At 54.2% G+C, this 15,160-nt stretch overlaps 1 protein-coding gene and 1 non-coding gene across 2 annotated transcripts; both read right to left on the reverse strand.

Moving 5' to 3' along the window:
* Nucleotides 1-9,601: 9,601 nt before the first annotated feature.
* Rpl13 (ribosomal protein L13) lies at nt 9,602-13,230 on the reverse strand. The gene is made up of 5 exons (XM_015495943.2): nt 13,172-13,230; nt 12,582-12,648; nt 12,214-12,387; nt 11,673-11,729; nt 9,602-9,805 (listed from the first exon to the last, which is right to left on the reverse strand). Exons 1-5 carry the CDS (start codon nt 13,195-13,197, stop codon nt 9,647-9,649), a joined length of 483 nt encoding a protein of 160 aa, XP_015351429.1. The 5' UTR covers nt 13,198-13,230; the 3' UTR covers nt 9,602-9,646.
* On the reverse strand, nt 12,444-12,525 carry LOC125613173. The gene has a single exon (XR_007343671.1). It is a non-coding gene; the product is annotated as a small nucleolar RNA MBII-202 (small nucleolar RNA).
* Nucleotides 13,231-15,160: the final 1,930 nt, after the last annotated feature.

Genomic DNA, 15,160 nt, shown 5'->3' on the forward strand with positions numbered 1-15,160 from the left:
CCACTGCACTGAATCCCTGCGTTCCTCCTGGGAGCGCCAGACTCGGTGACACCCACCTGAAACCACAGGTAGTTAGGGGACGCCTACTGTGTGCCAGGCACCTCGCTGCCTGGGGCTGGAGGCAGGAAGCAGAGCTCTGGGGGCGGGCAGATCCCCTCACCAACTGGAGATGTTGGACTGAGGGTCAGAGTCCGACCACGAAGGTCCCTGGCCACCTACCTGCTCCAGATCCCGCAGGAACTGTCCCGCTGCTGGAGGAGAGCAGAGCTGGGCTTCCGGGCCTAGGCTGCATTCTCTCCCTTCTGCCCACCACCACTCCTCCCTGGCAGAGGAAGCAGCTCGAAAGAGGAGTTGTTGGACGAGACAGATTGCCTTCCAGCTCATTCACTTTGCCAATTTCTGAATAAAGTTAAGGCACAGAACTGGCCAAAAGCCATGGGGGGCAGGGCAGGGAGGGGCAGAGGGAAGAGGTAGGCAAGATGTGAAGAGCAAGAGCGAAGGGGAGGGAGGATCAGGGGAGCTCAGGGCTCAGCCTCAGCAACCAGGACTCCAGAGGAAGATCCTGAGGTCAGAGGGGCAGCCAAGAACAGCAGAAGGCAGCCAGCCCTCTGAAGAGGGACCACGAGGATACCGTCCCCTCGCAGCCGGTCTGAGGGATTGCACTCTGCGGGCGCCTACCCGGTTTGCCAAGGAAGCGCCTTGGCTGGCGGAGTGGGCTTGGCTGGCACCTTCCAATCCGCGGGTCACGGGTGGGGTCAGGAGCAGCAGAGATGCTAGCCCCATCTGGTGCCCACCTCCTCCTGCTGCCCAGGCCTCCCTGCTCTTCCCGATCCAAGCAGGCTGGCTGCGCAGAGCCGGCCCTACTGCTCTTCATCTTCCCCGTCCCACTTCCCGAGGCTTCCGGTGCCAGGGCTGCAGTACCTAGCTGTGCTTGTGCGCCTGAGGGTGACTCTGGTGGCAGGGGTTCCAGGCCCTCCCAGGCCAGCTTTCCTGGGCACATGACCCCGGGAAGCCTCCCAGCATTCCATGGGAATGAGGGACGCCCTGCTCCCTGCAGGACCCACTGCGGCCAGCAGGTCTCTGGGCCTCCCCGCAGGCCCTTCCTCCCCGCACATCTCCAGGAAGCATCCGCTGCACTCAGACACCAGCCCAGCATGAGCCCAGCGGAGCAGCTGGCTAGGGTGCCGGGCCACCAACCTCCGAACCCTCTGCAGAAGGCGAGGGGCTGGAGCCATCAGCTGTGCACCTGGTCGCTGTCCTTCTGAGGGCACAGGGCTTGACTCAGGCCTCTCTCAGCTCTTCACTGCTACAGGGCAGCACCGTGGAGTACCAGGTGGCACTTCCCCAGACAGGAGGACAGGAAGAGTCAAAGAGCTGGAATCTCCCCGTCTCTGAGTCCAGAGTGTAGGCACACACAGGGCTCCCACCATAGCTGGGAGGTCCCTGGGCAGCCTGGGCCACAGCTGGCACCAAAGGAGAGAACCTGTGGGGAGAGCAGGGTCTCCTGCAGTCCTTGATGCCTGGCCCCGCCCCTCCTCACTGCCAGCCCACACCACCCAGAGCCAAGGAGGGCAGACAGCAGGGCCCGCCTCGACCCCAGCCTCCCTCCAGCTCCCTTTCTGCTCCTGACCTGGGTCCCTGGAGGTTTTCTGCAGGATCAGAGGCAGGACATGAGCACCCCCTTCATATATATTTTATTTCTGTTGTGTAAGAAATAATAAATGAGGGCTAGGGTTGTGGCTCCCTGGTAGAGCGCTTGCCTAGCATGCATGAGACACTGGGTTCAATCCTCAGCACCACATAGAAATAAAATATAGAAATTGTGTCCACCTAAAACTAAAAAATAATGATAAATGAAATATTAGAAAATGCAGATAAGCAGATAAAAGCAAAAATTCCAGCATCCAGACATAAACACTACCAACATTTTGATACTTATCCCTCCAGGTTTTTTTCCCCATGCAAAGTATGTTTTTATTAATTTTAAAAAACAGGAGCCTCCCACCCTCAGAGCCCTCACCACGTATGGCAGTTTGGAGACCATCTGGTCCTGACTCATGGCCCTGTCCCTGCCCAGTGCTGTGCCTGGCCCAGTGTTGGTGTTCAGTAAATACGTATGTGTGTGTGTGGTTCTGGGTCTGGAACCCAGGGCCTCATACATGTCAGGAGCTGCCCTAGCACTAAGCTGTGCCCCTGCGCCTGGCGCTCAAGGAGGTGCTGACAGTGTTGAAGGAGGTCACTGGGCTTCCTGTTTCTGGTCTGTGTCAATATTGTACTAGCTGGAAGCCATGGTATCAACTCCCAGAATCCATTGGTCCTACCCCATGTTGGCAATTTGGGTGCTTCTAAATCATTGGCTTCAGGCCAGGCGCTGTGAGAGACACCAGTAATCCTAGGGACTCCAGTAGCTAAGGCAGGAGGATCACAAGGTCCAGGCCAGCCTTAGAAACGTGGCAAGATCCTCAGCAACAGGGAGGTCCTGTCTCAAAATAAAACCTTAGAAAAGGCTGGGGCTGGGGCTGGGCTGGGGTTGTGGCTCAGTGGTAGAGCACTGGCCTAGTACATGCGAGGCTCTGGGTTCCATCCTCAGCACCACATAAAAATAAATAAATAAAGCAAAGGTACTGTGTTCAACTGCAACTAAAAAAATATTAAAGAATGAAAGAAAGAGAGGGCTGGGGAGGTAGCTCAGTGGTAAAGTGCCCTTGTGTTCGATTCTGGCACCAAACAGCAACTAAACCTTTAATCTTAGACTCAACGATGAACCATCCTTACCTACGACCCACAGAGCTCTCTGAGCTCTAGGGCTTCAAACCCTACCGACTCTGTTGCTGCCCAACTCCTACTAATCCTGCAAAGCCTTGCTCAGTCTGCCCACCCTCTAACATCCCTCTCTGGGCTCTCACCTCCACACCACTGGCTCCACTGTCCAGAGTCGTGCTGGCCACAGTTTGTCCACCACTGGACCAGGAAGGCCTGGGCTACCTGCAAGATGGACCTCCCAGCCCTGACTAAGGCAATAGACAGCAGGCAAGTGAGTGGAGTCGTGGCCCAGAGAAGGCTCCAGGGCGGGTCCAGAGCTGCCTGGCCCCATGTCTGCAGGCTGCATGGCCTCCCGCTCACTCACACTGGCCATCAGCTCAGCTGGGGGCGAGGAGAGCCTGCCCAGGGCCACACAGCACCTCCTGGTGCCTTGGAGCCCGTGCTCCCGGCCATGTTCTGGAGCCCAGCGTCCTTTCTCCCATTCCTGGGCTGCTGTCCAGGGCCTGTGGCCTCCTCCCTGGCTGTCCTCCTGAGCTGAGCACATGACAAGTTCATCCCATGCCAAGGTGTCATCAGGGAGCAGGAGCTCAGCACCCACCCCTGAGTGCAAGGCTTTCAGTCTGGAGGGCTGTACAGAGGGTGGGGGACTGGCCAGGGGCCACCCTGCCAAGCGGGCACACCATGTGCTTCAGCCCAGACATTGGGACCCTAGGAATGCTCGGGGCACACTGGCCCTCTGGACCCACCTGGGTGTGTCCTTGCTCCAGGAAGGCACATGAGGTCTGTTTGCCTGACAGAGGACAGGGCTGGTCAGCCTGCAGGTGCGCTCCTATGTCCAGAGGCACTCAGCACCGTCTCCCCCAGGGTGGCTCTGGGTGAGCCTGGGAACAACTGGAACCGCGTCCTCGCCCACCAGTGCAGGAGAGGGGTCTCAGAGGCCACTCAGGAGTGTGGACACTGCAAAGGGTGTGGAGAGGAAGGTAGCAAGGGCACAAGCCACACACCCGGCTGGTATTCCTGTCTCCTGGTGCTGACCTGCCCTCTGTGTTGTCTCAGAGCACCCAAGGTGTGTCCACATGGACCTTCTCCCAGGACCTTTTGTTTTTCCTGCTTTAGAAATACACAGTGTCAGGCTGGGGGTGTGGCTGAGGGGCACAGGACTTGCATAGCATGTGCAAGGCACTGGGTTTGGGTCTAAGCACCATTTCTATAGATAGATAGATAGATAGATAGATAGATAAAGGTCCATGGACAACTAAAAAAAGTATTAAAAAAAGAAATACACTGCATCAGGATCCCCACTACCCAGGAGGCTGAGGCAGGAGGATCATAAGCTCAAGGCCAGCCTCAGCAACGTGATGAGACCCTGACTCAAAATAAAAAAGGGCTGAAGATGTGGCTAAGTAGTAGAGCCCCGGGTTCACTCCCTAGCACGAAACCAGATGAAACAAACAAAAATAAACACACAGTGTCCAGGGCAGCCGTGGCCTCTGTGAGAGCGGATGCCTGGGGACTGATGGCGGGGCTTCCCTCCTCCAGCACAGCCATCAAGGGCACAGAGGTGCACAGGCCACTAACACTTGCAGATGTGCGTGCTGGGACCACAGAGACACTGTCACACAAGGGCATGCTGAACCAACCAGAGGCCATCTCCCCTCCCACAGGCCATCCCCTCTGGCTAGTTCTTTCTTTCACAGTGACACTGACAGGACCCTTGCCCTTGGAGGGACATGGTGGCTGACCTTTCCAAACCCAGCCCTGGCCCATCTTCCCCTCCTGCCTCTGGGGTCTGCTGCACGCCTTCTGCAAATAGCTGGGGATGGGCATCCTATGTGCCCCTAGAAGTCCTGCTGGTCAGGAGACACCATCCATCTTGCTGATAAGGAGACAGCTCAGCGAGGACACTGTGATACCTGAGGTCACAGAACAGGGACAGAGCTGGGACTCCATCTGGACCCACCACTCGGAGCCCAAACTCAGAACCTCCTAGACCCGTCAGGCCCTCAAACATGCCTTGAGAGCTTTGCTCCGCAGTACGGCTGCTCAGGACTGACCACAGGGACACCTACACTGCACAGGGCTCTTCTCACAGTCTCTGTGGAGCTGGGCAGAGTGACTTGAATGCCACTGGCTAGGACAAGCTCCTCCCACCCTGGGGTCACCCTGAGCTGAGAGCTGGATGCCCATGGTCCCAGGGACCCACTGGACTCAGGCAGACAGCTCCTGACCACTGTGCTCATTCTGTGTCCAGTCTTCTTCCTGCTGACCACCTCCTGGACCTGCACTGCCTCTTTGCAGACCCACCTGCAGGGCTTGCCTGTTGCCTCACCCAGAGACCCCTCTGGACCTCACTAAGTGGCTGAGGCTGGTCTTGAACTTTCGGTCTTCCTGCCTCAGGCTCAAGAGCCATTGGGATTATAGACATGCACCACATGCTCAGCAAGGAAGGGCACTTTGGAAACAGCCCCAAACCAACAAAAACTCCTAGACCCAGGCCCACCCTGCAGCCCCCACATGTAAAATCCATCCCCTTCTTTGTCCGAGGAGTCAGATGGACACTCGAGGTGGGAGCTCTGTGTCCCTTCTTAAGGCACGGAACCCCACAAAAGCCTTGCCTGTGTCTGAACTGCTTGGGTCTCGGCTCTAGTCTTGTTTCAGTCACCTCTGGGACCCCGGTTGGATGTTATGCCCCTGTGTTGAAACTGCTCTCAGGGGTGCTGGTCAGAGGCTGTGGGTCCTTGGGGAGCTGGGCCTGACAGGCCTCAGGAGGTCAGGACGAGCCCTGGAAAGAGGCTGTGGCCCGCCTGCCCCTCCCTGCTTCCTGGCACCAGGTGTGAGCACTCGCTGGATAGGTTTAATGGCAGTATTCTGCCGTTGCCAGATGCCAAGCCATTGGACTGGTGGCCTTGGACTTGAAAATCACGAGTAGCCTGTGTCTGGCATATCCTTATCGTGACAGGGATCCGACATGCCACAAGGCCATGGTGACATCTTCCCCACCTGACACTGACCATCTGGTCAGCAGGCTCCTGACTTGGGCAAAGACCTCTGGCCAGACGGGCTGCAGGTTGCCAAGGGGCTTCCTGCCCAGACCCGTGGTTGCCCAGGTCAGCCCCACTGTGGATGCTGGCTGTGAGGCCCTGGTGCCCTGGGGCTTGTCCTGTGAGCCTGAGCAGCAGCCAAGCTGCTCTTCACCCTGCCACACGCTGGGGCCTCTGCTGCCATCCTGTGGAGGCCATGAGCACGTGCAGGACCCGGCCCTTCCCATGTAGGGAAAGGCCCAGGCAGGGGTGGCTTCACAAAGCCCAGCCAGCAAGGGCGCCTTAGAGCAGGCTGGGCAAAAGGAACCCCAACCTCCAGGCAAGGCTGCCCCGAGCTCAGCCCTTGCAGGGGGCTGGCATGGCCGGAGCAGTGGCGAGTAGGGGTGGGCAGGGAGGCTCTCCGCTGAGAAGCAACATGGGGTGGTTGCTAACTCAGGCCCTGCTGTGTCATACACTGCCCCGACAGCAGCCAGCACCCTGCACGGCACCTGAGCTGAGCTCAGTGGGAAAGGCTGCACTTCCAAGCTCCCTGCAGGCGCGCTGTGGCCCTCCCCTTCCGGTATTCCCACAGAAGCCCACACGGCAGGAGGGCACCTCACAAGAGCAGATCAGCAGCTTGCAGCCACGGGCATCAGGGTGAAACCAGGGAGACCAGGGACACCAGTCCTGTGGGTGGAAGTGGCAGGCAGGAACGGTGTCCTGGGGATGTGTGCCAGGCATGTCCGGTGGACAGACGTCCTGGTTTTAGTCCTGTGCGACTCATCTGGGCTTTGATGATATTCTTGGCGAGGGCCTGCCTGGGCGATGCTTGGATGTTTCCCTCCACCCTTTCAGTCCCTTTTATCCATAACCTAGTTTCGCCATCTCCTCCTCCGGGGAAGCTCCTGCTACCTGAGGAGCTCCCCAGAGGGCGTGAACTGGCCAGGCTGTAGGCTGCACTCTATTTCTCCCCATGCCGTGGGGCTGGGAGTCCAGTGCAGATGTGGAAACTGAGGGTTTGGCAGAGGCCCGGGCTGTAAGAAGGCAGGTTGACCCTGCGCCTCCCATGCTCAAGGTCACCCCGCTGATGGCCCAATCCCGACCTCAGGTGCTGCAGGAGGGTCTGAGGCTGATCTGCTTGATGGAGCTAACTGCCACCCTTCAGTGTGAGCGCTGGACAAGGCTGTCCACACCAGCCCTCTACTGTGCTGCTGCCAGGGAGGTCCCAGCCCTGGACCCCTCTCAAGTTGCCTCAGAGGTGGCAGAAAGCTGCGTGGAGAACTGCACAGCTCCCGCTGCCTGGCCTGAGCTCACCTGTGAGGCAAGGTACACCCCAGGAGGCAGCAGAGGGGCAAGACTCACACCTTCCCTTTACAGAGGGGGGCGGGGGCTGCTGTGCCCTCTAGCTTGGGACTAGGGACTCCAGAGACCTATTTCCTCTTTACTTCTGTTGACATGCACATCAGCCTCCACCTTGCTGTTAACCAGTGGTGCTGGTGCAGGCAGCCCTCGGTACTTGTTCAGCAGGACACAGGTTGTTAGGCTAGCTGAGCCAGAGCTGGGTCAGCGTCCTGAGTATCATCTGGTTTGCTTTTTTTTTTTTGGAGGGGGGAGGGTATTGGGGATTGAATACCAGGTGCTCAACCACTGAGCCACATCCATTAGAGACAGGGTCTCACAGAGTTGCTTAGGGCCTTGCTGAGTTGCTGAACCTGGCTTTGAACTTGCGATCCTTGTCTCAGCCTCCCGAGCCACTGGGGCTACAGGCATGCACCACTGCACCTAGCTAAGTCTTGTTCTTAGCAACTGAAAAGCACACTGGTTATCTGAGCATTAGGTGAGGACACACAGGAATGCCTGCATCTGGGGACCCTAGCTGCAGCCTCATGCCTATGTGGCTCCACAAAGTGTGGGCCAGAGATGCCTGGGCCAGGTGGCTGGACCTGTCAGGGAACCTGGGAGAGTACCCAGGTGGCAAGTCTACTGCTGCAGAGGTAACATCTGAAAGAAATTCCTCACTAGCAGGCTGAGGCTGGAAAGCCAGAGATGACCAGTGCCACTGCAGACGCCCAGCCTGTGGGCCTTCTGCCACTTCACACTGCCTGTCTCCCAGCTGCCCAAAGATAAGCAGACTCAAAACAGCAAAGCGAAAAAAAGAAGTTATTGTGACAAAAAGGCAAATTTTTCTTAATGTACAAAGAGCTGCTTTAATTCAAGAAAACAAATGAAAATCACAGGTGGACGGGGCCAAGAGGAGAGCCAGTACCCTGAGAAGGGGTGCGACCCAGCTGTGTTCTAACTCCACGCAGGCAGACTTAGGACTCCAGCCTCCTCTGTTTGAGGCCAGGCACAGTGGCTTGGAGGCTGAGATAGAAAGTCACAAATTCAAAGCCAGCCTCAGCAATGGCGAGGTGCTAAGAAACCCAGTAAGATACTGTCTCAATGGGGATTGGGGATGTGGCTCAGTGGTTGAGTCCTGGGTACTGAGATTGAACTGAGGCTGAGGCAGGAGAATCACAAAAAAAGGTGTGTGTGTGTGTAGGGGGGGTGCTAGGGATGTGGCTCAATGGGTAAGTGCCCCTAGGTTCAATACCAGGTACAATAAAAGATAAAAGACTTATCCAGAAACCATGAAAGAAAAAATAAATTCAAGTACTCACGAAAAACTACCATTGAAAAGGGAAACATCGGCCCTACATATTTAAAATTATGTACTTCTACTCTGTTAAACCAAGTGGAAAAACCCCCAAATAACCTACTGTAACTAGTTTCCGAAGAACTGGAAATGAGCATTCATTTTAATTCTTCCTTTTAACAAAACAACTATACAATATGCAGATTAAAAATAAACTTGTGGTGGGATAGGTGACATGAGTTCATTTAGAACTGCACATCTCTCGCCAAATTAAAAACTACTGCATAATTTTAAAGTATTAATGTCCAACCCAGTCCTCGCCCACGACCAAGGACTGCAGGGTCAGAGCCCTTGCAGGACACACTTCCTAATCCCTCCAGCTAGAGACTAGAGGATGCAAACTCACCTGTAAATTGGAGCTGGCAAGCACTCAACTGGCAGGACACTTGTGTACCAGCCTCGTGACTGCCTTTTGTCTTAGGGCACTCGCTTACCTGCTGGTAGGAGAGGACCCTCTGTGGCAGGGAGAGGACTCCTGACCCCAGAGAACCCTCAAGTCTGTACTTTCCAACTACCCACCCCTACCCCCATCAAGCACTTCATTTAGGAGTCTCATTCTAGGAAGGACCCTTGCTTGACAGGACCTGCAGACTGGTTAGAACCTGCAGCCAGGAACCACCCTAACCTCCTAGGAACACAACAACCTGGAAACATGCAACAGCCAGAGGCTACTGCTGCATTCTCAGGCGCAGGGGTATACAGCCTCCAAAACACAGGCTGTGTCACTGCTGAGACATGTGGTCTATCACCCCTTACCTGCAGGGTGGAAGCATCCCATAAGGAATGTTGGGTGTATCCAGGCAAGAAACACAAGGATTCAGTCAAGAAAGCTGTATCTGAGGTTGTTAGAGCTACAGTTAGGGACATAGGCAGATAAGGGCCCACCTTCAAGGTGGGCAGTGAACACCCTCACCCTGGTGGCAATCCAGCCATGGAGCAAGGACAGTTTCAGAACATTTTAGGGACAGCAAAAAGGATCCAGGCGCAATTCAAATCATCAAACTAAATCCTGAGATGAAATGCAAGCTCTGGGAGGCTGGGGAGAGCCCTGGCAGCACACCCAACAAATGTGGCCCAGCACAGTTGGCCACTGCACGTGGAGGCAGAGCACAGGAGCCCCAGCTTTAGCTTCATGGAGAGCATTTATTACAAGACCCCACAGTGCGCTTTATTTTTTCTTTTCGACATCCTGTTCTGCAGCTTCCTTGGCCCTTTTTGCCCTGATGCCAAAGAGCCGGGCGTTGGCGCGAGCCATGCGGAGACTGGCAAAGGCTTTGAAGTTCTTCTCCTCTTCGGTGATGACTCTGGCTTTCTCCTTCTTGTACACCTGGGAGGGAGGACAGGATGAGGCTGATACCTTGGGCTGTGTGGCACTGCCCACAACCAAACCAGTAAGAAGTCCAAGGGAAGCCAGGCAAACCTGCCTTGGCACCACCAGGAACAAACAAGACTATCCTCTTTGGAGGTTAGGAAGTCTCCCCATAGCCAGGCATGGCAGTACACACCCAGAGCCCCAGCTTCTCAGAAGGCTGAGGTGAAAGGGTCAAGAGTTTGAGGCCAGTCTGGGCAACTCCGCACCCGCCTGAATCAACAAAAATAAAGCAGCAGGCAAATATTAAGAGAGAAAGTCTCTCCTCTTACTTTTTACTTTTTTTTTTTTTGGCGGGTGGAGGTGGGGGACCAGGGATGGAACTCAGGGGCACTCGACTACTGTGAGGCCCTGGGCTTGATCCAACACCACATAAAAATAAAGGTATCGTTATCCAACTACAACTAAAAAAATATTAGAAAAAAAAATGAGGAAGATGAACCAGGCGTGATGGTGCATGCCTGGAATCCCAGCAGCCTGGGAGGCTGAGACAGGAGGATCTCAAGTTCAAAACCAGTCTCAAAAACTTAGCGAGGCCTTAAGTAAATCACTGAGACCCTGTCTCTAAATAAAAGAAATAAAAATCAAAGCTAGGAATAATGACCTATACATACAATCCAGCTATTCAGAAAGCCAAGGCAGGAAGACTATTAAGTTTGAGGCCAGCCTGGACAATTTAGGGAGACCCTGTCACTCATTCATAAATAAATAAAAATGAATTAATGGCCAGGAGCATACAACTCACAAAGTGAGTGCCTAGCACGCACAAGACCCTAAGTTTGGCAAATCAACCAAACTACATATAAGATTTCAAGAGGAAAAACATTGCTGGGCACAGTTGTGCACACCTGCCATCTCAGCAACTTGAGAGGCTGAGGCAGGAGGATCCCAAGTTCAAGGCCAGCCTCAGCAACTTAGCAGGATCCCATTTCAACATCCATCTTAGACTTAAGTCCCCAGAGAGACTATGAAAGGGGTGTTGTTAAGTAAGCAGACCCTGCTGTGGGACTGGAAGACAAAGAACCCCCACCTCCAGGACACTTGCTGGGCAGGCCACAGGGACATAAGACCACCAGCATTCCCAGAGGGCTGCCTGCAGACTGGCTTCCAAACAGCAGTGAGCAGGGACCCTGTGGGAGACCCCCTCATCATGCTCATTACCTACCAAGAGCCCCATGTCACTGGGTGTCACATGCAGGGTTCTTAGATATTGTTTGTAAAGTTTATTCTGGTTAATTTGTCATGCAAAGGTTGAAGTCTGCTTTTTCCTACTTTTGATGTTTCCCTTAGAGTACTACTATTTGCAATTTTTTTGGTACTAGGGATTAAACCCAGAGGTGCTTAACCACCGAACCACATCCTCAGACCTTTTTTCATTTTTTGAGACAAGTCTCTCACTAGGTTGCTTACAGTCTTGCTAAACTGCTGAGGCTGGCCTTGAACCTGCAATCCTCCTGCCTCAGCCTCCTGAGCCGCTGGGATTACAGGCATGCACCATCACACCCGGCAAGTGTCCTGTAAATAATTCCTACAGATAATTTTTATTTTATTTAGAATAAATGTTTTAATTAGAATATATTTTTGAAACTTGCAGGCTTGCAGCGGGGAGATCAAGGGAGTGTCAATAAAACTTCTGAAAGGTGGGACAAGGCATTCATTCCTCAAGTGGCCCTGATTTTCCGAGGGCTTAAGAACCTCCCTTCGCACAACCTAAAAACCTGAGCTAAAAAGCCACCTATGGCCTTTCAACCAGGTATCTGTCCCACCCAAGGTTTCGCCTGCCAACCTCTAGAACAACACCTAAGCAAACCAAGTCTCTACTTACGTTCCGGATGGGCATCACTGGTCCTGTCAGCTGGGTGGCCAGTTTGAGTTCTTCAGCCTGTGGAGTAAGACTGAAGTGAGTACAGCTCCACTTTACCTAAGTGTCACAATATCCTGAGCCCTTATGTGCCCAGTCATTAGAGATAAAACAGGCCCAGAACAATGCTCACCTGGTCCTGAGCACCCAGAATGGGAGCAGAGCAAACCCATTCCCTAATGCAACCTTCATGAAAGCCCACAAAGATGGACACTGCTGACTTTACCCTCTAAGCCTCCTCAGAACACCTCTGGACAAGATGCATCTGAGCAAGGCAAGCAGGCTTCAAGTCCACAGCACTGTCAGCTGCCGCCGCCAGCAGACAGCAGACCACAGCAGGACACCTTGGCAGCTGGTTAGCCCAAGAGTCCTCACCATCAACCACACTGCCCACACATAATGGCAAGGTGCTGGAGAATATGATGGCCCCAGGCACAGAGATCATTCGACCTGAACCTTGCCTCTCAGCTCCCAACCTTCCTACTTCCCAGCACGCGGTACTCACAGAGCTGTCTCCCTTCTTGGGGGCGGAGGGCTTCCTGGGGAAGAGGATGAGCTTGGAGCGATACTCCTTCAGCCGCTGCACGTTGGCCTGTAGGGACTCGGTGGATTTGTTCCGCCTCCTGGGGTCCACCGAGATGCCAATAGTCCGGGCCACCTTCTTGTGGATGCCTGCCACCTGCACCAAAAGCAGGCACGGATGAAGGCCCACGGAGCCCTTCCCCACGGGGCCACAACAAACGCTCAGCCGTCAGATGGAAAAGGGTTCAAGTGTACTTTCATCAAGGCACTACAGCGATTCCGGAGAATGTCATCACTTGGCTGGGACCCACGAGGGCCGGACCCGCGGCCCGCGCCGCTTCCCGCACTCACCCTCAACTCCTCCAGGCTGAAGCCCCTGCCAGCTCGGACTTTGGTGTGATACCGCACCGTGGGGCACCTCACTATGGGCCNTTGTTTCTAAAAAATATCATATTCTTAAATATTCATATGAAGATAGTTACTTTTTTTTTAAGCTTCATGGAGAGCATTTATTACAAGATACCACAGTGCTTTATTTTTTTCTTTTCTACATCCTGTTCTGCAGCTTCCTTGGCCTTTTTTGATCCATGGCAAAGAGCAAGGCTTTGGCGAGAGCCATCCAGAGACTGTCAAACGCTGTGAAGTTCTTTTCCTCTTTGGTGATGACTCTGGCTTTCTCCTTCTTGTATAGGTTCTGGTCCTGTCAGCTGAGCTTTCTCCCTTCTTGGGGGCGGAGGGCTTCCTGGGGAAGAGGATGAGCTTGGAGTGGTACTCCTTCAGCCGCTGCACTTTGGCCTGTAGGGATTTGTTCCACCTCCTGAGGTCCACAGAGATGCCAATGGTCCAGGCCACCTTCTTGTGGATGCCTGCCAGCCTCAACTCCTCCAGGCTGAAGTCCCTGCCTGCTGGGACTTTGGTGTGAGCACCTCACCATGGAGCACCTCACTATGGGCCGGATGGGTCCCATCGCTGCGCCGCTGCCAGTCCTTGTGGAAGTGGGGCTTCAGGATCATGCCATTCCGGCTGGGCGCCATGGCGGCCTACGGCCTCGAGGGGAGAAGGGCGACGAGTGAGGGCCGGAGCCTGGCCGCGCGCCCTGGGCCCCCACCCCAGGTCCTCCCGCCTGGGTCCCAGGCCGACGCCGCCTGCGGCAACAAAGAAGCCTATCCATGGCCGCGCGGGCGGCTGCGATGGGCTGATGGCGGAGGATGGAATCTGATGGCAGCAGAGGGACGAACTCACCTCTTGCGCGGAATCGGAGGGCGGAAAGGAAGTGGCGCCGCAAAGCCCTCTGGGGTGGTAGTGTATCCGACCAATCAGAAGGGCCGGAACGCTTCGCCCAATCAGAGCCGGGAGGAAACGGACGTCACGGGCGCACCTCCGGGCTACCAGCGCGCCGCAGGCTCGGGGCACCCCAGCCGCGGTGGGTACCGGTGCCGGTGCTCCGGCCGTCGCGCGCTAAGGGAAGGCTAGCGTGGTGGCGGTTTTGCTGCTGGGACGCGGCGCGTCAGCGGCACAGAGGCAGGAAACCTTTAAGGACTTGCGGAGTGGGGCTGGGGGGCAGCTCAGGTAGGGCGCTTGCCTGGCCTGTGCATCCCCAGCACCAAAAACCACCAAACAACTTGAGAACTCGAGCCGTAAACCCTTAGACCTCCGTGGTCCAGCGCTTGTTCCCTTGTCCTTCGACACCCCATTGGAACATTTATGCCTCTTTCTTTAGGTAAAACTTGTAGTGGGGTTTTTGTACAAAGTGGGCATTCAGTACTTAAACGTGCATTTGCTCCTTTAACCGCATAAACACAAGTGAGCCACCATTGACCTTAGGCCCCAGGTTAGGGTAACTTCTCTAAGAATAGGCGTGGCGGGTTGCAAATATGGAGCCAATAGCACAATGCCTGAGACCCCAAGAGCTGAGGCAGGCGCATCACAAGATCGGAGCATCTTAGCAAGACTCTGTCTCAGAATAAAAAATGAAAAATGTGCTTAGCATGCGCAAGGCATTGAGTTCCATCAAGAACACTGATAAATAGGTCTCGGGAATGTAGCTCAGTGGCGGAGCGCCCTGAGTTCAATCCCTGGTACTATGGAGCAGCGAGGGATAAATACTTGTGTTAAAGCCAGTTAGGTGACAATTTCTGCTCCCCGGCATGTTGAAGTTTGAACATTAGAGAAGCTCGCCAAGGCAAGCATATAAAGCATGATTTATTTAAAAAGCGGTAAGGTAGACTTCTACTGCGGGGGAGAAGGGGGCCATAGCTGGTATCCCAGGAAGCAAGGTGTTCTGCCCTTTTTAGATGTCCTAGGCTTCCTTTGTTCTGCCCTCTTCCCCTTATCTTTTCCCTCCTGTGCACCTGTCTAGGCCCAGGAATGCTAGGTGGGCTGGCCAGTAGGTGGGAAACCGGTGGGCTGAAGGGGGAAGGTGAGGATGGTGCAACCCAGGACACGTGAACCACCTTATAGCTCCCTGTAGGGAGGGGTAATTCCTGGGACAGATTACTTGAGCAACAGTTGGAGCATGGGTAGGTTCTTGATAAGGGTGGAGAAAGGGCTCTGAAGGAAATAACATTTCAATCCCTCAGGGGACTGTCTCCAGTTTCTCAGGACTCACTCAAAATTGACCTGACCTGATTTACCTATCTATACTGACTGCCTGTCTAATTCTGGCTTTACTTGTCCTATGCCCACTTCACCTCCATTCAGGACAAATCTGAAGTTATAACACTCCGATACTATTTGTAAACTTTTACATCCCAATAACCCTTTTTCTTTCTCACCCTCTCTCTATCCACCAAACTTTGACCTGGTAAAAATCAACATTTTAGAAATTTTATTACATAATATAAGGAATCTGTAGGCTCGTGTCCTACACTGAATAAAGGGGTTGCATGCAATATTTTATATATATATATATATATATATATATATATATA

This window comes from Marmota marmota, unplaced genomic scaffold (genome assembly GCF_001458135.2).
Source record: "Marmota marmota marmota unplaced genomic scaffold, marMar, whole genome shotgun sequence".
Lineage (NCBI taxonomy): Eukaryota > Metazoa > Chordata > Mammalia > Rodentia > Sciuridae > Marmota > Marmota marmota.

Bases quoted from the DNA above. Each gene is read 5' to 3' on its own strand.
- Rpl13 (XM_015495943.2), bottom strand. From the start codon at position 13,197: ATGGGACCCATCCGGCCCATAGTGAG. The intron at 12,649-13,171 runs GTGCTCCATGGT...GCCCATAGTGAG, and splicing joins CCCATCCGGCCCATAGTGAG to GTGCCCCACGGTGCGGTATC. The intron at 9,806-11,672 runs GTAAGTAGAGAC...CCTCCCTCCCAG, and splicing joins CAGTGATGCCCATCCGGAAC to GTGTACAAGAAGGAGAAAGC.